General features: G+C 38.6%; 1 protein-coding gene across 1 annotated transcript in view; it reads right to left on the bottom strand.

The window, feature by feature from the left end:
• Positions 1-15,259, bottom strand: part of LOC150078461 (uncharacterized) — a 285,117-nt gene extending 269,858 nt beyond the window's left edge. The window contains exon 1 of the mRNA XM_090384573.1: positions 15,203-15,259. Within this exon, the coding sequence (XP_090240699.1) occupies positions 15,203-15,259 (57 nt within the window). The remainder of the gene's footprint in view (positions 1-15,202) is intronic.
• Between the last annotated feature and the right edge of the window lie 8,038 nt (positions 15,260-23,297).

Raw genomic sequence — 23,297 nt, 5'->3', positions numbered from 1 at the left:
TAATGTTATTAGTGGAGCCCCCAGGGTTCAGTGTCAGGACTATTATAATTTATCTATGATATTTATGAAGGTATAATAGGCTTAATGTCCAAGTTTGTAGATGATATAAAGGTTGGTAGGGCTGTTAATGACTGTACCGACTGTATGTGGCTGCAACAGGATCTAGAAAAGTTGGGCAGATGGGCTTAAGAGGTGGCAACTGAAGTTTAACATTGAAAAATGCAAAGTACCGCATATTATAAATAAATAAATAAATCTTTGTTGTGAAGTAAAATTACAGCACAATATCCCATCACGGCAACGAGCGCCAGGGGTTCACATATAGCAGTTAAAGAAAAGCAGAATAAGTATAGCGTACAAATACAAAAGGCTACAAAATACAGATTACGAATGCAAAAGAAACACAAATACAGCATAAAAACACAGAGCTAAACACAAATACAGAAAACAAATACAACTTGGCAATATATCAGGGTTCAAGGGCTTTGATAAAATTGTGTTTGCCCTTCTTGTTACTTATTATCCTGTCGATGTCGGCGTCCACACGGTTGAGGGCAGCGAGCATCTGCTTGGGGAGAAATCTCTTAGTGAGTACAAGCCTATTAGTAGCAGTAACCCCAGAGTAACGTACCAACGTAATCTATATATGGTTTTCCGGTGCATTTTAATTAATTATACCAGGGATGATCATTTAATTTGAGGAGTGGTACAAGATTTTGTTTACTGCGCGAACTTTCCATAACTGCCGCTAGTGGCGCTCTCCGTGATCACTACTGAGCAGACTCTGTACGCGCATGCCTGTACTTGTCGAGTTAGTGTTGCATGAAGAGTTTTTTTTTTTTAGCCGCGTTTCTGAAGTAAGTATCATGTCAGACATAGAGATTGAATAGCGATATGTGATTTGTTATTGTGTGAGAAGGGGGCTTAAATGCATCGGAAACAGTTACAGAGATGAATGAAGTGTATGGTGATGAGTGTTTTGGTAAGACGGCTATATTCCGGTGTGAAGTGGTTTCTCCATCAAGACAATGCCAAGCCCCATTCAGTTAACTGTGCAAGCAGTGATCACTGCCATAGGCGCCGAAGGTCTGCACATTCCCCTTATTCACTGGACTTAGCACCATGTGATTTCTTCCTGTTTCCACATCTGAAAAAATCTCTGAAAGGCAAGCGTTTCGCGTCCGACACGATGATCACAGAGCCACATGGCGGAAGCACTTTGCAGTCTTTCGAAAAATGGTTTGCAAGAAGCATTTAATGCGTGGGTACGGCGGTGGTGAAAGTTTGTAAAGTTCAAGGGAGGGTATTCCAAGAAGGAGAAATCTACAGAAGATTCAGATTAGCATTACTAGAGGCATATGATGCAAGAAAGCCAGCTTATGCAGCATCAGCCAAAAAAAAAAAAAAAATCCCACTTCCATTTCACCCCTCCGTTCTTGGAAATACCTGTCCAGCTCAGCCTTAAATTTATTTAGACTATCAACTTCCACAACAAGGGGTGGAAGTCTATTCCACCAACCAACTATCCGCTGGCTAAAGGCAAATTTCCGCACATCTATCCTACATCTGTCTTTCCTCAATCTGAATTTATGCCCACTCAGGTGATTATTCTGAGCAAGAGGAAGAATCCCATCGGCATTGAGCATGCTCAAACCATTCAAGGCTTTATACATCTCTATCAGATCACCTCGCCGGTGCCTAGTCTCCAGACACTGTAATTCGCAAAACTTAAGCCTTTCTTCGTAAGAGCAACCCTTTGTTCCATTCACTAATCTTGTTGCCCTTCTCTGTACTCGTTCCAGCAGCTCTACATCCTTCTTGAAATGATGCCTCCAGACCTGTATACAGTACTCAAGGTGTGGTCTGACCATTTCCTTATACATGGGAATAATCACCTCCTTATCCCTGCTAGAAAAATTCCTGTATATCATTGACAAAACACCATGAGCTACTCTTGCAGCCCGTCTGCACTGCTCAGAGAACTTCATATCTGCCTGCACAATTATCCCCAGGTCCTTTTCATTCTCTACCACTGTCAGTGTAGTACCACAGAGTTGATACGTTGCTCTGAGGTTGCTGTTTCCCATATGTAGTACTTTACATTTGTCAATGTTAAACTTCATTTGCCACCTCTCAGTTCTTCATTGCTACCACTCAGTTCATCTGCTGAACCTTTCCAGATCCTGTTGCAGCAGCAGCATAGCGTCAGTAGTGTCCTTAACAACCCTGCCAACTTTTGTATCGTCTGCAAACTTGGACATTAAGCTTGATATACCATCAACAATATTATTCATAAATACAGAAAACAATAATGGACCCAACACTGAACCCTGAGGGACTCCACTGATAACATTAGTCCACGATGAGCAGTGTCCATTTATTACCACTCTCTGTTTTCTGCCCCTCAACCATCCTTTTATCCATAGCAGCAATTTGCCTCCAATGCCACACTGCTCCAATTTGTGCAGCAGTCTTCCATGTGCAACAATATCAAAAGCCTTTCTAAAATTCAAATATATAATACCAAAATTATTCCCTTCATCCAGTTCTTTTGTGACTGCATCATAGTATCCAATCAAATGGTCAGGCAAGACTTTCCCTTAACAAAACCATACTGTGTCCGAGCTGTAACTGAAGTCTTGTCTAGATAATCCTGCAGTGCTTCTTTAACCAGTGCCTCCATTAATTTTCCTGGAACAGAAGTTAAACTCACAGGTCTATAATTACTTCTGTCAGTCTTTGTCCTCCTTTGTGAATTAGGGTCACATTTGCACATCTCCAGTCTGTGGGTACCTCCCCTGAGTCCAAAGAAGCTCTCATAATTATGGCCAAGGGTTTTCTTACTTCCTTTGCTGCCTCCTTTAATATAACTGGATAGATCCCATCCACCCCAGGTGCCTTTTTTTATGTTTATCCTCAACAATTTCTCCTCCACTTTCCTATCAGTTATTACAAAATCATCTAGCTCACTACCAAAGTTTACTTCACCTCTGGCATTCCCTTTCCTGAATAACTCCTCATGTGTGAATGTAGATGCAAAATACTCGTTTAGTTTGTTAGCCACCTGAGCAAGATCCTCAACTGTTGAACCATCAATATCCAGTGGACCAATCTGATTCATCCCTTTCCTTCTAGATTTTACATAGGTAAAGAACTCTTTTCTGTTTTTCTTTGCATCCTTTGCCAAGGATTTCTAATAAGATGCCTTTGCCTGCCTAATCTCCTTTGTGACTTGGTTACAGACCAGCTTATATCTATCATAGGCTTCTGTGTCACGTGTTAATTTATATGTATCCCATGCATTTGTATTCTCTGTCACATGTCTCATTAGTTCATCTGACATTCAGTTAGGCCTAAACCTTGAACAATATTTCTTAGTTGGTATGTAAAGCCTAGTAGCTTCCAAGATAAGTTCTTTTAATGCTTCTCATTTTGAATTTGCTGTTGGTAACATCATCAGTTGGTCCCACTGTATAGAATTTAAATACTGTCTCAGATCATCGTAGTCGCCTTTACGAATGCAAAAACCCTTCCCTTTTCCCCTGATGGTAGTTACCTCTTTGAGTAAATCCTACTTCAACACACTGTGATCACTGCCACCTAGTGGTTCCTTTATCTGCAGATTCATAATGCATGAAGAATCACTACTGATAATCAAATAAAGAGTATTACTCCCTCTAGTTGCCTCCCGAATATGCTGATGTAGAAAACAATCATCCAATAAATCGACAAAAGCCTTGCTAGTGTGTGAGTGACCAATCCACAAATTCCAGTCAAAATATTTTGGAAATTAAAATCCCCCATTATAAGACTCTCTGATTTACTGGTCCATTCTATTTCCCTGTATAGTTTCTTATTATATTCATCAGAGTCATTAGGCCTATAGCACACTCCTACTCTCAATTTTGATCTCACAATGTCACACCAAACTGACTCGACACTGCACTGACCAGGGATGTCGACTGACTTTACTTCCTTGGATTTTATATTTCTTAACTAATATCATAACCCCTCCTCCCTTCCTATCCTGTCTATCCCTTCTATAGACATTGTACTCCCCAAATTCCAGTTCTGCATTCCTTATATCTGTGACACCACGTCTCTGAAATCCCCACAATATCTGCCTTTGATGTTTTGAGCAATACCTCAAATTCATCAAATTTATTTACCAAACTCCTAGCATTGGTGTACACGCAAGGATACATGCACCCGTTCCTATTCTTAGCTACCCTAACACAACCCATGTGTTTACTTGTACTGCAATGACTCCCAGCAGTCTCTGAAATATCCTGTAGCTTGTTTTCCAGGCTGCTGCTCATCCTAATAGAAGCAGTGTAAGAATCACTTTCACCTCTGCCAGTGGCTACTGTTAATCTATTAGTTCTTGTATCCCCCCAAGCTAGCAGTTTTCCGACCCATCTAACACTGCCTCGATAGCATCAGCAAATATTCTTGCACCCTTTCTATTTAAGTGTATCCTATCCCTGTAGAAGCAGTCTCTCCTGTTAACAAGTACAAACCAGGCTGAAAAAAATTCTACCCCTTGAGCCTTGCACAATCTTTCCAGGGCCGAATTGATCGACAAGGCTCTCATCATATACTCCCTCCTATCGTGTCTGGGCAAAATTGCAGACACTTTCAAATTCAACCCTAATTCGGGGCTTTTTTTCAACAGTGACTTGTACTTGTTAAGTAATTCTGCCGGTCTCGTACTCTTAATATCATTAGTGCCAACGTGTACAACTATATCACCTTTTGTGCCCGTAAAAGATTATATCCGCTCTAGAACGTCATCAACCTTTGCCCCTGGCAGACATACACTGGTCCTGTTCCACCTATCCTTTTTACATAGCATGTTCCCCGTTTCCCTGACAATAGAGTCACCAACAACTACTAGTTCCTGTGGGACCAGCGCATTCTGCCTTGGGGGTTGCCGCTGTGTTGCGTGATGAATAAGTGCAAGCTCTGGCGTTGATGTGTGCAACTGAGAGCTTGATGGGCCCTCAATTTAGATCCTTCGAGGGCATCCAGCCTGTCCTTCAAGCTCTCATATAGGCCCATAACAACGCTGAGTTGTCGCCTGATTTTCTTACACTCCGTACATCGCGCTCACACAAAGAAATCCCCCATGGCAATATCATGTCCCGTACACGATTGCTCCACAAACATCATGCAAGCAGTGCATTCTAAAAGGCTGTGATTCAGAGGGCAACTGCCCCCCCCCCTCAGTTCTCCCCTGAGCCACAGCACTCCCATTAGCTTGAGCCTTTTGCTTTGCTGCTTTGGTCTCAGTCATGATTTCGATTTAATTTCAATAAAATTTCAATTTCAGTACAGGCCATTAGTATAAGATCTTGCACCAGTCTGCGAATTAAGTGACCACCCTCCTACATAGATATATGTGGTGCGCCATTTTTACACATGTTCCATTATCATGATAGCCGTTAACACGAGAAGTATTAGAACCTTAGTATTTTAGCCGTGTATGGAGTTGAAGGCTGAGAAGACAAAGAATGTTTGTTGACATTATACTTGAATTTCTGTAGATTGTTGTAATTTTTGGTAAATACATATGAAGGAAAGTTGTTCCAAAGAACAGAGGTAGAAGGGTAAATGGGGGAAAGTTAGTCCTGTAAGCTTGGAGTTCTACAATGATTGACTTTTTCGAATCACGTGTTCAGTCCAGTTTGGTAGAGAGCAGTGGAATTACAGATGCCAATTCTGAAGAACGGTACCTGTGAAAATATCTATCGAAAAGTCATGCAGTAGAAACGGAACATCTTATGTTATAGAAAGAGGCATGTGCGTTAATCGCCAAAGCAACTAAGGCTATGAGGCATTAGTATACTGGGTTGGCAAATTGCATGTGCTGACGTAAAGTCCGATTTTCCAGGAGAAAAAAGCCACACAACCGACTGAAACTGATTAACTCAGCCACGTTGTCAAAAAATGCCCTTAAAAATTCTTCGCGTCATTGACAGGATTCGAATACCGGTGTGGGGAGGACGATGATTATATCCATTGTGATGCCCTCACGGGGGGGGGGAGTGTGTGTTTATAAAATATGGGTAAGTAATTAATCTAACTGCCCTATCATCTAGAGTCTTAAGAGCTTGAGAGAAGTTTAGGAGTGCAACAGCCCAGATATGGGAAAACAGTATTCTGTAGTAGGGCCAATTTTGACTTTCGTTCTGAGTCAGTAATTCTTTAGAAGCAAAATAATGCCGAGAGCAAAAAGGTAATCCAGTTTTTATTTTCTTTTGATGCAAAGGAAGCAATATTTATGACTTGCTTGTGCCGAGAGAGAGAGAGAGAGAGAGAGAGAGAGAGAGAGAGAGAGAGAGGTCAGGGTAACCCCGATGTGATCTTGTCTAAAATCTGAGTGGTATCGAAGTTGAACATAGCAGCAGCAACAGAGTCTTTTTTGTGAGATATAGTACAGGACTGAGTTTCAGGAGGGTTGAAATTCACCAAGTATTATTTTCTGCATTGGAGAATTACTCGTACCTGTAGATTAGTACTTGAGGAATTCGTTGTGAGTATTCGAGAAATTTGAGCTGCTTTTGCAGGGAAAAGGTTTCTCAAATATGAGTTGGGATGCAGTGTGCTGTTATTGGAAAAATGGATAAGATTTTCACTGAGTTGAAGAAGGTTGTTAATATATAAGAGTAGGAAAAGGTCTGAACCCTGAGGAACACTAGCATTAGTTGAGAAGCTGAAAGACTGACAGCCATCGATGAAAGAGTGTAGAGAAACTGAATACTTAATTTCAAAAAAGACAAAACCATAAGGTGGAAACTTCTATAAGAAGACCTTTATGCGAAAGTTGATCAAAAGCCATGGAAATATCAAGAGCAACTGATTTGAGTTTCATTAAATTTCCACTGAGGTGTGAGGATTCCAGGTGGGTGAATCGAATTCAAAGATTGGCAAAACAATGGTTTTATATAGGATAACAGCATATCTGTACTTTTAAATGTTCCTTTGATAAATCCCAGTGTTTTGAAAGCTTTGCTGGTGATTTTAAGGACATTGGTATCAAATTTAGCACTGCTAGAGAAGAGTACCCCAAGTCATTGACTTGGTAACACCTTTCGATGACTACAGAATTATTAATGTACTCCGTATTTATTAGTTGTGGAAATCTGCAGAAATATGGAGATGAGAAAGAGATTATTTTGCGCTTCGAGGGATTAGCAGACAAGCCATTCAGAGATAGCCACAGAGAGAATTTACTGAGGGCGCATTGAAGCTGTTTAGAATTGGATATCTCCTTCACTGCTGAATAAATCTTAAGGTCATCTGCATAGAGAGCAACTTGAACATTGGAAGTGCAGATAAAAGAAGGGAGATCATTTATAAACCAAGTTGTTGTTTAAGTTGACCAGATAAATGGAAATTGCTAATAATGAAGTCAGGGCTGCAGAGAAAATCGAGAAGGTTCGTCCCAAGTTAGGTCTCTTGGGTTTTCGCTGTCATGTGCAACTGCAGTACACCTTATCTTAATAGTCCTTTGCTGTTTTCTGCAAGCTGGATCCGAAAGTCTTTTAAAAATGTGACCTTGGAACAAGAAGCTTATGCCTATTCAGTTTCGTCTAGCGAAACTGAACAGGCAAACTGAACGTGACAAGCGAGGAACAGTATGCTGCTCTCAAATTTTGTTTTTCTCTCAAGAAAACATCAGCTGAAGCGTATAAAATGTTAAAAGAGGCATATGGTGAATCTATACTTCCATATAGCACAGTTCGCAGGTGGTTTAGAATGTTTAAAGATGAACGTGATTGAATCACAAAAATCGGCGGCCTGGAACTCCACCTACTGCTGTCGCCACAGAAACCATAAACACTGCGTCTGTAATCGTAAGAGAATATTGTCCTCTAAGAGGGAAACCGGCAGAAATGTTGAGAAGATCAGTAGGAAGCTCGCACGGTATTCTACATGACCATTTGCATAGACACATGTTTGTGCACACTGGGTTCCAAGACTACTCACACCTGAGCAACAGCAAGTTTGCATGGAGGCTTTTCAGGAGCTTCAACATGGGTTACTGAAGATAGTGAAGTTTGCACGGCGAATGAGACATGGCTCCATCATTTCGACCCAGAGAATAAGCAGCAAAGCTCTGTTTGGAACACATCATCAGCAACACCGAAAAAACAAAAGTTGTGGCTTTTGCAGGAAAGGTTATTATTATTTTTTTTATCGACATTCAAAGAATGGTTTACCAACATGTGCCACGTTATACGACTGTTACGGGACGTTACTACAGAACAGTAGTGCACACTTTGCGGGGTCACATTCTTCACAACAACCACAATTGCAGGCAGGTGGGTGGAAGCTGTATCACGACAATGCGAGACCTTACATTGCTCATACTGTTCATCGAGTACTAAGCCAGCATTAGTGTCAAATGTGTTCCTCATCCGCCTTACACCCTGCGATTTTCTTCTTTTTTTTTTTATTTCTAAAGTTAAAGAATTACCTCCTGCGGGAATCGCCTCTGATATCGTTACAACTTCTGATGACTGGAAACTGCGTTTCCAGTCATCAGAAGTTGTTACGATATCAGAGGCGATTCTCAAACGGACGTCAAAAAATGGCTTCCATCAGGTTTTTGAAGAATGGCAGAAACTTGGAGTAAGTGCATTTCATCAAATGGGGACTGGTTTGAAAACGACTATCAAAATATGAATGATTAATTAAAGGTATGTTATGGAAAAAAATTATGACCATTCTGTATTGAACAACCCTCGTAAGTTGATATCTATCAATTACATATCTTCTCACTGTGATATATATAATTTCATTGTCGCTTTTAGAATATCAAAGAATTCAGATATCAGAATGGCAGGGCACCTAGTGGCCACCAAGTTCAGGTCTTCCTCCCACTTAAAAAACTAAAAAAGCAGCAATTTTCTAGGTCAAAGATGGCTCTGATCTGAGTTTCCTGAAAGAAAAATGCTAGATGCGTCCCTGCAGAAGGGTATGTCAAAATCCAAAATGGAAACAACCATGGTTTAAAAAAGATTAACTGAAAAAGAGAATCGAAAAAGAAATAGGTAATAATAAAAGTTTTACTTCAAACTGCTAATAATTCTGCTGTAAAAATCAGCTCTCTCCCGAAGTCTGTGATCCTTCAGTTGCAGTGGGGAATTTTTGACAAGTCTGGCATCATTTTGCTGGACCTTTTACCTCTCAATACGTTTTTTTTTTTTTTTTTTTTCATTTTTGACTTGATGCTTTTATCCAGTGTGCCAATCGCGTGCTTTTTTGCACCACAGTAACCGAGGTCATAAACAGTGTAGCACCACGGTAACACCGATCTTTGTCACCAAACATAGCAAAATTGCGATACTGGGAGAGTGGCGTTAATCAATACTGTAATTGCATTTATCGAGAACCGCAAAGCGCGAACTTTAATTTTTCTGTAGGTACATTTATTTTCTATATTTATATTCTGCAGTAAATGCACAATGTGTAAAAATTCATGGGAAGCAGCTGCTGCGCTGACAGATATGTTATTCACATGTACCCGACAGGTGATATCTTTCACAGGATATAAAATCTTATTTACCAAGTAGCACTGCTCATTCTCCTAGCACTGGCCGTGTGGCATCGTTAACATGCCATAAGCGGAAGCCAGTGAAATATGCTTTACACGTGCGAGGAGGAATTGGACATTTGAAGAACTTTTCATTTCGTTCATTTTCCCATTCCTATTGTAATACGAAGTCCAGCAGTTCTCATTATAGGCATTGAGAAAACTGTTAAAAAATTGAACACATCTCTGACTAAATTGATTAGGGCAAAAATGGAGTCCAGTAAAATGAAATGTGTGAACAAAGCTGCTCTATATTTTTAAATTATTATTCAGTTCAGTAAAATCTCGTTTAATTTCTGTGACATCTTCATTTTTTTACATTAATATAAACAATTCTTCAGCGAAAATGAGATTTCATGTCTCCTCTAGTCGACACGAAATCTCATGACACAGAGGAACACTTCTAAGCTTGGCAGTAAATGAATTCACTGTTCATTGAAATCAGTAAAGAACTTTAACTACCAAAGATTTTATTTACACAAACCCAAGCATAACCTTCATAATCTATCAAAAGGTAATTATTGGTGAGCTGCAAATGTACCGCACAATTTCAAGGTGCTCTCCAATATTTTAAATGTGTCCCCGACAAACTTATTGTCTCAAGGACATGTTCTATTGCCAAAACATGGTCTCAAAAACACTATTTCTTCAGGCCATCAAAAAAAATTAAGGAAAGTTGTTACATCTTTTTTTTTAACGTAATTATGTAAATTTTTTGAATGAAGTTCGATATCCCGGATGTAATTTAACGTCACAAATCCGGAATAGGTTTTTAACTCCGTAATATTTGCGTATTATGAAACTAAAAAAATTACTAGTCATCTGACGCAGTATAGAACGTATTTGATCAGGTGTTCTCTTTGTGTAGAATAAAATGTTTGTAAGGTTCAGAGCGGTGGGTGATTGTTTGCATGATGATAACAAGACAGCAAGATAAGGTGGCCAGAGGAGAAGAGGGCTCTCTCTCTCACACACACACACACACACACACACACACACACACACATACAAGTGTATTTGTAAGTTATTGGCGGCTTCCAGGGTTTCCCCTATATCCGCCGTTTGTTAGGCTTTTCGCCAAGTTGCCGGCTTAGAAAAGAAACTTAAAAGAGCATCTAAATATAAGAAATATATATATTACACACACAAAAAAAAAAAAAAAAAAAAGTTTAAAGAATTTAAATTTTAAATTTTTAAGTTTTTGAATTTTGGAAAAAAAAAAAAAAAAGAAACTTTTGCATCTGATAGATGAAATGTGTAATTAGGTGTGCATTAGTGTTATGTTTGCGTTGTGTGTTTGCCGGCACCTGGCATTTAGCAGTAGGGGGCTGTGGCAGGTTCGTGTTACAGCCCCTCACTCCCATCCCTAGCCACGTGGAGGCAGCCAGGGTCTACTTTTCTTATGGGGACGCGGACTGGTCCGGTCCTGTGGTTGATTCTTTGGACTTCTGGTGTCCCGTTAATTTGATCCTGTGTGACCGGGTAACGCATCAGGGAAGGTCCCCTCAGAGTTACCAGGGCACACCTTTAGTTTTGTTTCCTCTTAGTAATTAAATATTATAATTAAAGTAAAATAAAATAAAGTAAAATAAAATAAATAGAATAAGGTTAAGATAAAGTAAAATATAACAAAACAGAGTAAAACAAAATAAATAAAATAAAATAAAATGAGATAAAACATAGTAGAATAAGATTAAAATGAAACAAATAAATCTAATCCATCTCTTGCAGGGCCCAATCCTGTCCAAGAGTGGTAGTGATGGCACATATTGTCAAGGTGACATGGCAAGAGATATACATTAATATCATTAATTATTGATTGTCTGATATACAGCAGCACGAACACCGCCATTCCTCAGACATCATCATTCTTTGTTACACATCAGGCAAGTTTTAGTCTCTTAGTTCCTTTAGTCTCTTTCCTTGGAGTCACTTCATAAGATTTTTATATTTATTTGCTATATAATATTTATTATATTTCTTAATCTAACGTGATGTTTATCTTATTTTGTCTAGTCCCACTCTTGCAGGGCCTAATCCTGTCCAAGAGTGGTAATATGGTATTGTTTCATGGGTGACATGGCAACAGTCATTTCTGTGTATGTCAACTCTTGCAGGGCTCAATCCTGTCCAAGAGTGGCAGGACATGGTATTTCAATATGAGGTTATTTTTAATTAATTTTAATTTAATTCAACTATTATTAGATTAATTGATGCTATTAATTGATTTATGGTACATTCAAAGTTCATGACCATTTCTATGGTTCTCCGAGGTGTCAGGATGGTAGTCAGTATGTCCTGTTTCCTTTGTCACCTGTTTGCTTGTAGTAGTGTCCTTTGTTGTCTTAGACCTGTACACTGGGTGTGTAGGTCAGCATCATGCCCCCTGTCTTCATTTCTGTTGTTTTCATTATCACTGCATTACTATTGTTCATGTGATACTGCTGTTTCCAGGATGATTTTCCACCATTACCCTCACATAGCATGTGTTCCATAGGCTTAGGCAATGACAGTTTCATCTGGCCCTGGTGAGCCTGGCACAGTTACGGTATGGTACATTCAAAGCTTATGTCCATTTCTCCGGTTCTCTGAGACAACTAGACTGCAATCAACATGCCCTGTTCTCAGTGGCACATGTCTGCCTGTAGTGGATTATTGTGTTGTCTGGGACCTGGTCACTGGGGGTATGGGTCAGTGTCGTGCTTCCTGACTTCAATTTGTTGCTTGTATTATCACAATCATTTCCTTTGTTCATGTATCTATGATGATTTCCACCCTTACCTATGTTCACTAAATGTCTTTAGGCTTTGGCAATGACAGGTTCGTTGTTCCTGCTGAGCATGGCACAGTTAAATTATGTTCCATCCATAGATTTTGATCATTTCTGTGGTTCTCTGGGTTGGCAACACACACACACAGTAGCCATAGGAACGAAAATCTCAAAGCAACTTATATATGGAAGGCGTCGGGAAAGGGGTAAACTTTATGCGGCCCATGGAATCAGCCAGCGGGCTGTTTACAGATGAGTAAGATTGTATTGAAACCAATTCACAACCTTCTCATCTGAAACAAAATACGCTCCCATATGATCCTTCCCTAGACTGTCACATACCTATCCGTGCATCTGAGGGTGGTACCCTGATTGATTATGGAAAGGATTGGATCAAAAAAAAAAAAAAAAAGCTCACACTGAACTGAAACTGAAGTAAATGCATCGAAGAAATTAGTATTCTCGAGGTGTTTAAAAGCGAAACAAAAATAGGTAATGGGACGAGATCCTAGAGCGCAGGGATCCCTATATGTAGTTTTCAGAATCATGTTCATGGAGATAATGCTGTTCCACATACGGTTAGATTGTCTGAATTTTTTAAAGTGATTATATTCTTCGGATGGAGCTTCCAGCCAGATCTGCGAACCTGAATTCTGAGAATGTTAGTAATTTCGGGAGACAAATTGGTCAATTTTTCCTCCTCGTCTCACGATTTTTTATGCCCTGAGATCTGTTCATGTAGAGGAGTGGGATTTTTTTTTTTTTTACCACAAGGCCTTATCATCATCCTATGTAAAGAATTAATGGGAAGCAAAAGCACTGTTACTAGAAGTATATCTGAATAATCAGTGTGTATTTTTGACATATACGGGTATAATCATATTTTGAGTAGTAAATATAAGATTATGTATATAATTTGCTTTGTCCCTCTGTTCCTGACGCTCTTTGAACTTGAATAACTCAAAGACTAATCTAGGTTTTATTTAAAACTAAAATAAAATAAAAATTCCAAGGGGAAAAAAAAATCCAAAAAGTTTTCTGACCGATTTTCAAATCCCGAGAATTGATTCATTCCCAGTGAAACTAACTTGCCGTTTACTTTGAAGAGAAGACACTTTCTTATCTTTTGTCATCACAATCAACAAATCTCAGAGTCAAACGAAGTTGGCGTTTTTGCTCATGAGCAACTTTACGTAGCAGTTCCCGGGTGCTGATAATTTTGTGAAATAATTTTAATTTTTTTGAAGGACGAGATAGTTATACCTGTAAAAAAATATCAATTTGCATTTTTAGTCATTTTATTACCTGAGTTCGTCCCATTGACACCTTAGCTAGCAACGAATGGAGCCAAGGGAGAGGTTACTTGGATATTAATCTTTTTTTCTTCTCAGAAACAGTTTTGGCAAAATATTCGCCACGGGTGTTCTTATATAATATAAAACGTGTACGTTCACACATTATTTTGTTGGTGGAAACACAGTAAAATATTTTTTCTAATTGCATTTTATCCATTAGTGAATGACTTTTGCTTTAATAGAGCATTAAACTATATTTACAATCAGCTCAGATTTAAGCAGGCGCGCACCCATAATTTCTCTGTTTTTAGAGGTGGGGTTGGAGATCGAGCCACTTCTTTGAATCTAGAGATAATTAATTAGTTTTTCTGTTTTTTTTTTTTTTTTTTGTTTGTTTTTGTTTTTATCAAGCCTCCTGGTTGGAGGGGAGGGGAAAAATTGAAGCCTGGAAGATCCCCGAGTCCATCCATGAATTAAAGGAACGTTTTTATTTTTAAAATTGTAAATATTAATAAATGAGAGATGCTTCATTTGTAGAAGTAGCATTAACTGGAAATAGTGGGTTCGCAATAACATGAAATAAGTTTTCTTTTAGCTTATTGTGCAGCTCATAGCAAAATTTGTTACTAACTGTACAATGATTATTACAAAGATCTGCATGGATATTAAAGGTAAGATCTTTAGGTCAGAGGATATTTGTGTCTTTTCTGGTAGAACAATTTACCTGTTGAGTAATGGCACGTCTAATTCATTATGTTAATTAGAACAATAGGCTTGGCAAGTGAAATTTTTAGTATATAAAAATCACCACGCAGTAGTAAACAAGTAGGCACAAGTGTTAATTGTTAAAATGCGCTAATAACAATCCTCTTGAGTGGAGAAGTAACAGAGATTTTTAACTATTTCCAAAGAAACTATACCTTAATCAATAATCCTTGTACAAATTCAAGGTTTACTTAAGCATCCAAATCTTCCGAACTTCAATTAAAACTCTCGCGCTTGTCGCTGCTCTCCCGGCATTGTGTTCAAAAGATCCCGGCTCAATCTTGGTGGTGGCGAAATTTGAGAAATAATTTCCTTTGAGGCCGGTGGAACTTTTATGGCCATTTTTCACACCGTGGCCAAAGTAGTCGGTCTCTGTTGTCGATTTCATGGTCTCTCTACACAACATACTGACGCCTCATAGTTATTGCTTTCTCAGAGCATATTCTAAAAACAACACAAATTAAAACTTAACTTCGGATAAAAACTGATATGATATGATGTGATAAAACAATCTTATTAGTCTTTCATTTGAATCTAAGAAGTTTTTTTCTTTCTCTTTCTTATGTGGGGTGTGACAATGTTATTCATATACAGCTAAGAAAATATCACATTTTACAACACAATAAGCACAATTGCTTTCATGATTATCAAAACAATCCCGTTTTACTTTATGGAAAGCCACTGCCCCGTAATAAAAAAAAAAAAAAAAATGCCACATTCTTGACAGAATGCTAAAATGTAAAGTTAATTATCGATATTGTCTGTTCTCACCTGTTCGGATGGAGGTCTTTCCCGAGCATCTACTTCATCGAGGTTAACGTCCACCATTGTCTCACCATAAGCTTTACCATTCCTACCACTTGCTATACTTCACTGTTCGCCGCACATGCGGTCGATATAGTTCCAGAATGAAGTTTCACAAGCAAGTAAACATCACTTGAATGTAGTAAATTTCGTGTTGCCAGCGATTGTGCTGCCCTCGCCAAACCGATCTATTTTGTTTCTCCACAACTTTTGTTGCTGCGTCATTCAGCAAAGATTCAGTGATCAGAGACGCTCTGCTGCGCGTCTCTTGTATAACGCGTAATTACTGATATATAATAATAAAATTAATTATTCGCTTTGAAATAAGCAGCGATTTTTAATACCGAACATTTGAAAATGCTGAACGAAAATTAGTCGAAAAGCCTATATGATAGTATTTAGGCTTCTGAAAAAAGAAACTGAACTGAACTGAACTGAACTAGAGCTAGATTAATAAGAATTAAACTTTAAAATATCCCCGTGATGGTCTGAAATGAAAATTTATTACTTTCCCTGAAGATCACAATGCTGAGGTTTTATTTTATTTTTTTAAATTCAGTTCGAAACTATGATCTTACCTCAGGACCAATGCTGGATTTAAGTGGTCTGAGGTTTTTGTGCATAATTTTAGAGAGCCTTTCTGATGTTTGCAGTATGCAAACACTATAGAGTGCTCACAGAGTACTTTAATAGGAATAGAATTTGAAAGAATGGATAAAAACAGATAAATAAATTTAAACGTCAATATAAGCCAAATATGAAATGCATTTAAAAGCTAAAAATAGAGAAATAAATAAATACATAAACTTCTTAGAATAATTGCATTGGCTCGAGGCTCCTCCAATACAACCTGGATCCTAGAGTAAAATCTAGCGCTGCAACTCGGCAAATTCGGCTTTGCTCAGGAGACAGCAAGCTGCTAGTGACATTTGATATTAGGATATACAAGCATAAATAGTTAATACAGTTAAAACATAACTACTAATAACTGATAGTTGTTCTCATATCGAATAACAAGAAAGTAATCACAAATTAACTTCGGAGGATCAGAAACATTAAGAAAATAAAATTCTACCATTAGCATTAAAATAAAATATAATAGCTGGTTAAGTAGAGTCATCTGTGCGCAGTCATACAGTTTCTTATCTGTTTAATATAGCTTAAACGGTGTTTCAGCTAATATTTGAGAGCCCTGTAGTTTCTTTCCATACACAGCTCATAGAGATCAATCCGAAACGAGTCGCAAAAGTTAATGATAATCTAGAGAAAGTTCATGAGGTGAAGTAGGATTCTGTTGTTTGCTCCTCTAGCTGGTTAGTGCATTTGTGATTTCCTCTAGATTACTGATAAGATGTCTGATATATTACGTCATTTTTAAGCATATAAAAGAAGCATTTGTTTTAAACCTGGTATTATCCCATTGCAATGCCTGTAGAAAACGCTTTTGTAGTTAACCATATACTGTACTGTTTTCTGTCATCTCCAGTAATTTTCATAATCTGAAGTAGAAAAGTCAGTGAATCCATTTTTGCATTCCAAAGTACAGTAATGTACGAATGCTAAGGAACAAACAAACATATTAACATGAATGAATTTTTAAATAAGAATAAAAATAGAACACAATATTGAAGTTTATTTGAAATAAAATTATTCCGTTGGACATAACCTGTATCACACAACCTGTAAAGACATTCAAATTAGGTAAAATGATGAACACAGCCTGTTTTTCGTATGTCTGTATTTTGGGTTTATCACCTGTACCATCGATTATAAGATAACAATTCTGTGAAATTGTTACAAAGACGCCATTTTGATTTTTGAGGCCGAGAGAAACAGAAAGACTGAGTGCTGTATAATGTCAAACAAAATTAGCTAGGTGGCTCAATGTGAATCGTAGGTAGACTACGGAAACAGTTGAAAAGCACTCAGGCTGTCTCTCGAAAACGTATCTGAGACCTTCCTTGTGTCATCCCCATTAAGATGACTGTTATCTGGTCCTACTGCGAGGCGTCATAGAAATCTCACTGAATGGAAACGTCTTTGCTTCAGAGTTTTATGGATTTACAGGAAGCCTTATATAAGGACATATCCTCTAGAGTTCTTTTTGCTCGATAACCTACTGTCGCTGCTACCTTTTATCCCTACACTCTAAATAGCCCGTTTCAATTATTCCCGTCAGTAGGGCATGGTACTTTTTTTGACTAATGAGTATACATAGTCTTCAAATGCATTCTCGCTGCACCTTTCATCTAGAGAGAACGAGAAACCAGATTCTATCCTGCTAACATCGCAGAAAGAGACATGTTTGTTACAGGTCATGGTGTAGTAATCAGGAGTGAAATCACTCTCATTGGTCTACTTGTTAAGAGAAGGGACTGCTTCTACAGGGATGGGATACACTTAAATAGAAAGGGTGCAAGAATATTTGCTGATGCTATCGAGGCAGTGTTAGGTGGGTCGGAAAACTGCTAGATTGGGGGGATACAAGGACTAATAGATTAACAGTAGCCACTGGCAGAGGTGAAAGTGATTCTTGCACTGCTTCTATTGGAATGAGCAGCAGCCTGGAAAACAAGATATAGGGTATTTCAGAGACTACTGGGAGTTATTGCGGTACACGTAAACACATGGGTTGTGTTGGGGTAGCTAAGAATAGGAACAGGTGCATATATACTTGCATGTACACCAGTGCTAGGAGTTTCGTAAATAAATTTGATGAATTTAAGGTATTGCTCAGAACATCAAAGGCAGATATTGTTGGGATATCAGAGACGTGGTGTCACACAAATATAAAGAATGCAGAACTGGAATTTGGGGAGTACAATGTGTACAGGAAGGATAGACAACATAGGACAGGAGGAGGAGTTTATACTATTAGTCAAGAAACACATAAAATCCAAGGAAGTGAAGCCAGTCGGCATCGCTGGACAGTGCAGTGTCGAGTCAGTTTGGTGTGACATAAGCATTGGGAGATCAAAATTGAGAGTAGGAGTGTGCTGCAGGCCTAATGACTCTGAGTATAATAAGAAATTGTACAGGGAAATAGAGTGGGCCAGTAAATCAGAGAATCTTATAATGGGGGATTTTAATTTCCCAGATATTGACTGGAATTTGTGCGTTGGTCACTCACACACTAGCAAGGCTTTTGTGGATTTATTGGATGATTGTTTTCTACATCAGCATGTTCGGGAGGCAACTGGAGGGAGTAATACTCTTGATCTGATTATCAGTAGTGATTCTTCATGCATTAAGAATCTGCAGATAGAGGAACCACTAGGTGGCAGTGATCACAGTGTGCTGAAGTGGGATTTACTCAAATAGGTAACTACCATCAGGGGTAAAGGGAATGGTTTTTGCTTTCGTAAAGGCGACTACGATGGACTGAGACAGTATTTAAATTCTATACAGTGGGACCAACTGATGATGTTACCAACAGCAAATTCAAAATGGGAAGCATTCAAAGAACTTATCTTGGAAGCTACTAGGCTTTACATACCAGCTAAGAAATATTGATCAAGGTTGAGGCCTAAATGGACGTCAGATGAACTTATGAGACATGTGGCAGAGAAGAAAAATGCATGGGATACATATAAATTAACACGTGACACAGAAGCCTATGATAGATATAAGCTGGTCTGTAACCAAGTTACAAAGGAGGTTAGGCAGGCGAAGGCAGATTACGAGAAATCTTTGGCAAGGGATGCAAAGAAAAACAGCAAAGAGTTCTTTACTTATGTAAACTCTAGAAGGAAGGGGATGAATCAGATTAGTCCACTTGATATCGATGGTTCAACTGTTGATAATCCTGCTCAGGTAGCTAACAAACTAAATGAATATTTTGCATCAACATTCACACACGAGGAGTTATTCAGTGAGGGGAATGCCAGAGGTGTATTCAACTCTGGCAGTAAGCTAGATAATCTTGTAATAACTGAGAGTAAAGTGGAGGAGAAATTGTTGAAGGTAAACACAAGAAAGGCACCTGGGGTGGATGGGATCTAGCAAATGTGACCCCAATTCACAAAGGAGGATCAAAGGCTGACACAAATAATTATAGACCTGTGAGTTTAACTGCTGTTCCAGGAAAATTAATGGAGGCACTGGTTAAACAAGCAATGCAGGATCATCTAGACAAGACTTCACTTATAGCTTGGACACAGCATGGTTTTGTTAAGGGGAAGTCTTGCCTGGCCAATTTGATTGGATACTATGATGCAGTCACAAAAGAACTGGATGCAGGGAATAACTTTGATATTATATACTTGGATCTTAGAAAGGCTTTTGATACTGTTGCACATGGAAGACTGCTGCACAAATTGGAGCAGTGTGGCATTGGAGGCAAATTTCTGCTATGGATAAAGGGGTGGTTGAGGGGGAGAAGGCAGCGAGTGGTAATCAATGGACACTGCTCATCGTGGACTAATGTTATTAGTGAAGCCCCCTCAGGGTTCAGTGTTGGGTCCATTATTATTTTTTGTATTTATAAATAATATTGATGATGGTATATCAAGCTTAATGTCCAAGTTTGCAGACGATACAAAAGTTGGCAGGGTTATTAAGGACACTACTGACGCTATGCTGCTGCAACAGGATCTGGAAAGGTTGAGCAGATGAACTGAGAGGTGGCAAATGAAGTTTAACATTGACAAATGTAAAGTACTACATATGGGAAACAGGAACCCCAGAGCAACGTATCAACTCTGTTGTACTACACTGACAGTGGTAGAGAATGAAAAGGACCTGGGGGTAATTGTGAAGGCAGATATGAAGTTCTAGGAGCAGTGCAGACGGGCTGCAAGAGTAGCTCATGGTGTCTTATCAATGATATACAGGAATTTTTCAACCAGGGATAAGGAGGTGATTATTCCCTTGTATAAGGCAATGGTCAGGCCACACCTTGAGTACTGTATACAGGTCTGGAGGCCTCATTTCAAGAAGGGTGTAAAGCTGCTGGACCGTGTTCAGAGAAGGGCAACAAGGTTAGTGAATGGAACAAAGGGTTGCTCTTACGAAGAAAGGCTTAAGTTTTGCAAATTACAGTGTCTGGAGACTAGGCACGGGCGAGGTGATCTGATAGAGGTGTATAAAGCCTTGAATGGTTTGAGCATGCTCAATGCTGATGGGATTCTGCCTCTTGCTCAGAATAATCACCTAAGAGGGCATAAATTCAAATTGAGGAAAGACAGATGTAGGATAGATGTGCAGAAATTTGCCTTTAGCCAGCGGGTAGTTGGTTGGTGGAATAGACTTCCATCCCTTGTTGTGGAAGTTGATTGCCTAAATAAATTTAAGGCTCAGCTGGACAGGTATTTCGAACGAACGGAGAGGTGAAGTGGAAGTTTTTTTTTTTGGCTGATGCTGCATAAGATTGCTTTCTTGCATCATATGCCTCTACTAATGCTAATGCTAGGCCACGTGTTTCAGTGAGAAGCTCTCACAGTGAAAATTGTAAGGCGAAATGAAATCCTTCTTGACCAACTGCTCTTTGCCAGGAGCAGTTCTGGCAAAGAAAGTAAATACAGGAAGTAAATACAGTACCTTAACCACAAAGTATATTGTTTTTGTGCGGCCTCCAGGGTTTCCCCTATTACCACTAAATACCTTAGCCACAGGCATCGGTTCAATAGACAGGCCGTGGAATGGAAGTTGGGATGCGGTGCACTCTGGTCCCCGACGTAGGGGTGTAGAAAATAATAGCCGCACAAAAATTAGTGTGGAAATTACATATTTAATATATGTATAACGTATTTATTTCAATTCAAAACCTCGAATACTTATATACTTACAATAATTTGCATAAAAATAATTTTGTTTTCCTTTGCTTAAAACTAAAAGAAAACATAAATAAAAATATATTCATTTTTATTTATAAATGATGAGGAAATAAAAATCTCAGAATGCAGTGTTTTGTTAAAACTGGCTGCACATTCCAAACGAAAACAAATATAATGTGTAGTCACAAGTTAACAATAGAATAAATAAGAGGTTTTACCTCTACATTGACTCTTTTGCATCGAAATGTTCTACAATCAATACATCGAAGTGTTACAATCAATATAGAGGTAATTCCTCTTATTCTATTGTTAACTGATACAATGTAGAACTTACTGAGCCTTGTTGCTCTAATATTTAGAAATCTATAGCTATATATGTCTAATAATTTTTCTACAGTATTGATTTTTGTGAGTTTCCTGAGGATTGAGTAGCCCCCCACCCCCTAAATCCCCTTGAAACTCACAAAACGATTTAGCTGAGTAGGGCAACGCTTATGTATTCCTATATTTTAAAATCCAAAAAGAAGGACACCAACTTTTTTAGTTGGATTTTGGATATAAACGTAAAATCATAAAAAAGCAGTTTTTTTTAAATATTTTGTAAATACAGTATATAAATAATATTATGCAAGCTTGACGCATTTCATTAATTCAATTTATTTTTCTCAGTTGCGGTGTGTTTGATAAAGTTAGTTACCTTTCCCTTTATTTCATACCCCAGTATCGCACCTACATGATATAAAACACGCATAACGTTTCCGTTAGCTGTTCTTTTTGACATAAGGGTATTCTTTTTCCACTATTCGCAGTATAATGTTGGTCGTTTCAACAATTTTAATATAGGCACACAATAAATAATGAAACATTTTAAGAGTAACGCCCTAACTTACTATTAGCGTAAAGCGATTTAATTGTCACATGTACTTGATATGTGACAGTGATACAGTTACTGTGAGTTTCACAGAAAGAGGGTTACACTGTGTAGGCCTCTTCACTCCAAAAGAAATTGGATGAGGACGAAATTTAGAAAAATAAACTGTCGGAATGAGCTTCATTTTCATTGTTTCTGTTCACTTGAATTTATTTATTTTATATTAACTTTAAAAGCTGGACAACTGACGTCGAAAGCATGCCTATTCGGGCGGCCGAATATGCGGCAACTCTAAGGTACAGTAATATACGTTGGCATTGACCTTAGCTGGAGCCCAAAATGATCTTGAATTTTCTATCTCGTAAACGCCTTTAACCCTGTGTGGCTTTCCGGAGTATAAACAGAAAATTGATTTATTGATTTCTCTTTCCAATCAGCCTTATATTTGAAAATACTGACTTTCTGTGTAGACGGAAGAGGTACAACGATATTCTATTTTATATTTGTGTCCTTGGTTGGTGTTTCACCCAAGATGGAGAACAGACATTCCTCATTCTTTTTAATGAATCCCTTCAGGCCCATTTATGTCTCAGTCATATCTCGCCTTAGATGTGCAGTTGTCAAACTTTGCAAACCACACTTTCTAAGCTGTTCTTAATATGTGCACCGCTTTGCACTTTTAACCAAGCCCTCTCCGTAGAACAGTTGATATAGTCACTTTTATACCCATATCGGGTGGAAAAGAACGGAGTTGGAATTCTGTCAATGACGCGAGGAATTTTTATGGGCCTTTTTTTACAACGTGGCTGATTTAATCGGTCTCCGGCGAGAGCAGCATGGTTTTCCTCACAGGAACTCGGACTTCACGTCCAGCAAACACGAAAATCTGCCAAAGAGTCGCAGTTGCGCCTAAAACCTTACAACAACTCTTCGCCAATCCGGTCAACTTTCTCTGAACTCTCTCCAGAAACTCTTATTTCTGTAGTTAAACTCTTATTATGTTTTATTTTAAGTGCAGTCTAACCATCGCCTTGTAAAGAAGGAAAATGGACTGTTCCTCAATAGCAAAGACCCACACTGAAAATATCATGTCAGATTGAATCACAACACCTGTCTTTTTTGCTGAACCACTTCTAGCTCTTCTCACCCCCCTACCATTTATACTTGATTCCAGGATTTCTGTTCCCAGGTAACTATACATTTAGAAACATTAAACTTTTGTCAATTTTTGGACCATGCATGCAACCGATCCAGGTCTTTTTGAAACAACTAGGCCTGGCTCGGATTGCTAAACACCTATCCAACCTTCACATCATCAGTAAACTTTGGCAGCTTACTTAACTTGGATATAGGCGCCTCCGTAGCCAGGTGGAAAGGAGCAGCAGTGCGTAGCACACGCTTCTTGATTAGACCGGGG

The sequence above is a fragment of the Mastigoproctus giganteus genome, chromosome 11 (assembly GCF_048544385.1).
Source record: "Mastigoproctus giganteus isolate SK-2022 chromosome 11, ASM4854438v1, whole genome shotgun sequence".
Taxonomy (NCBI): domain Eukaryota; kingdom Metazoa; phylum Arthropoda; class Arachnida; order Uropygi; family Thelyphonidae; genus Mastigoproctus; species Mastigoproctus giganteus.
This window is presented reverse-complemented; position numbering and strand designations above follow the sequence as displayed.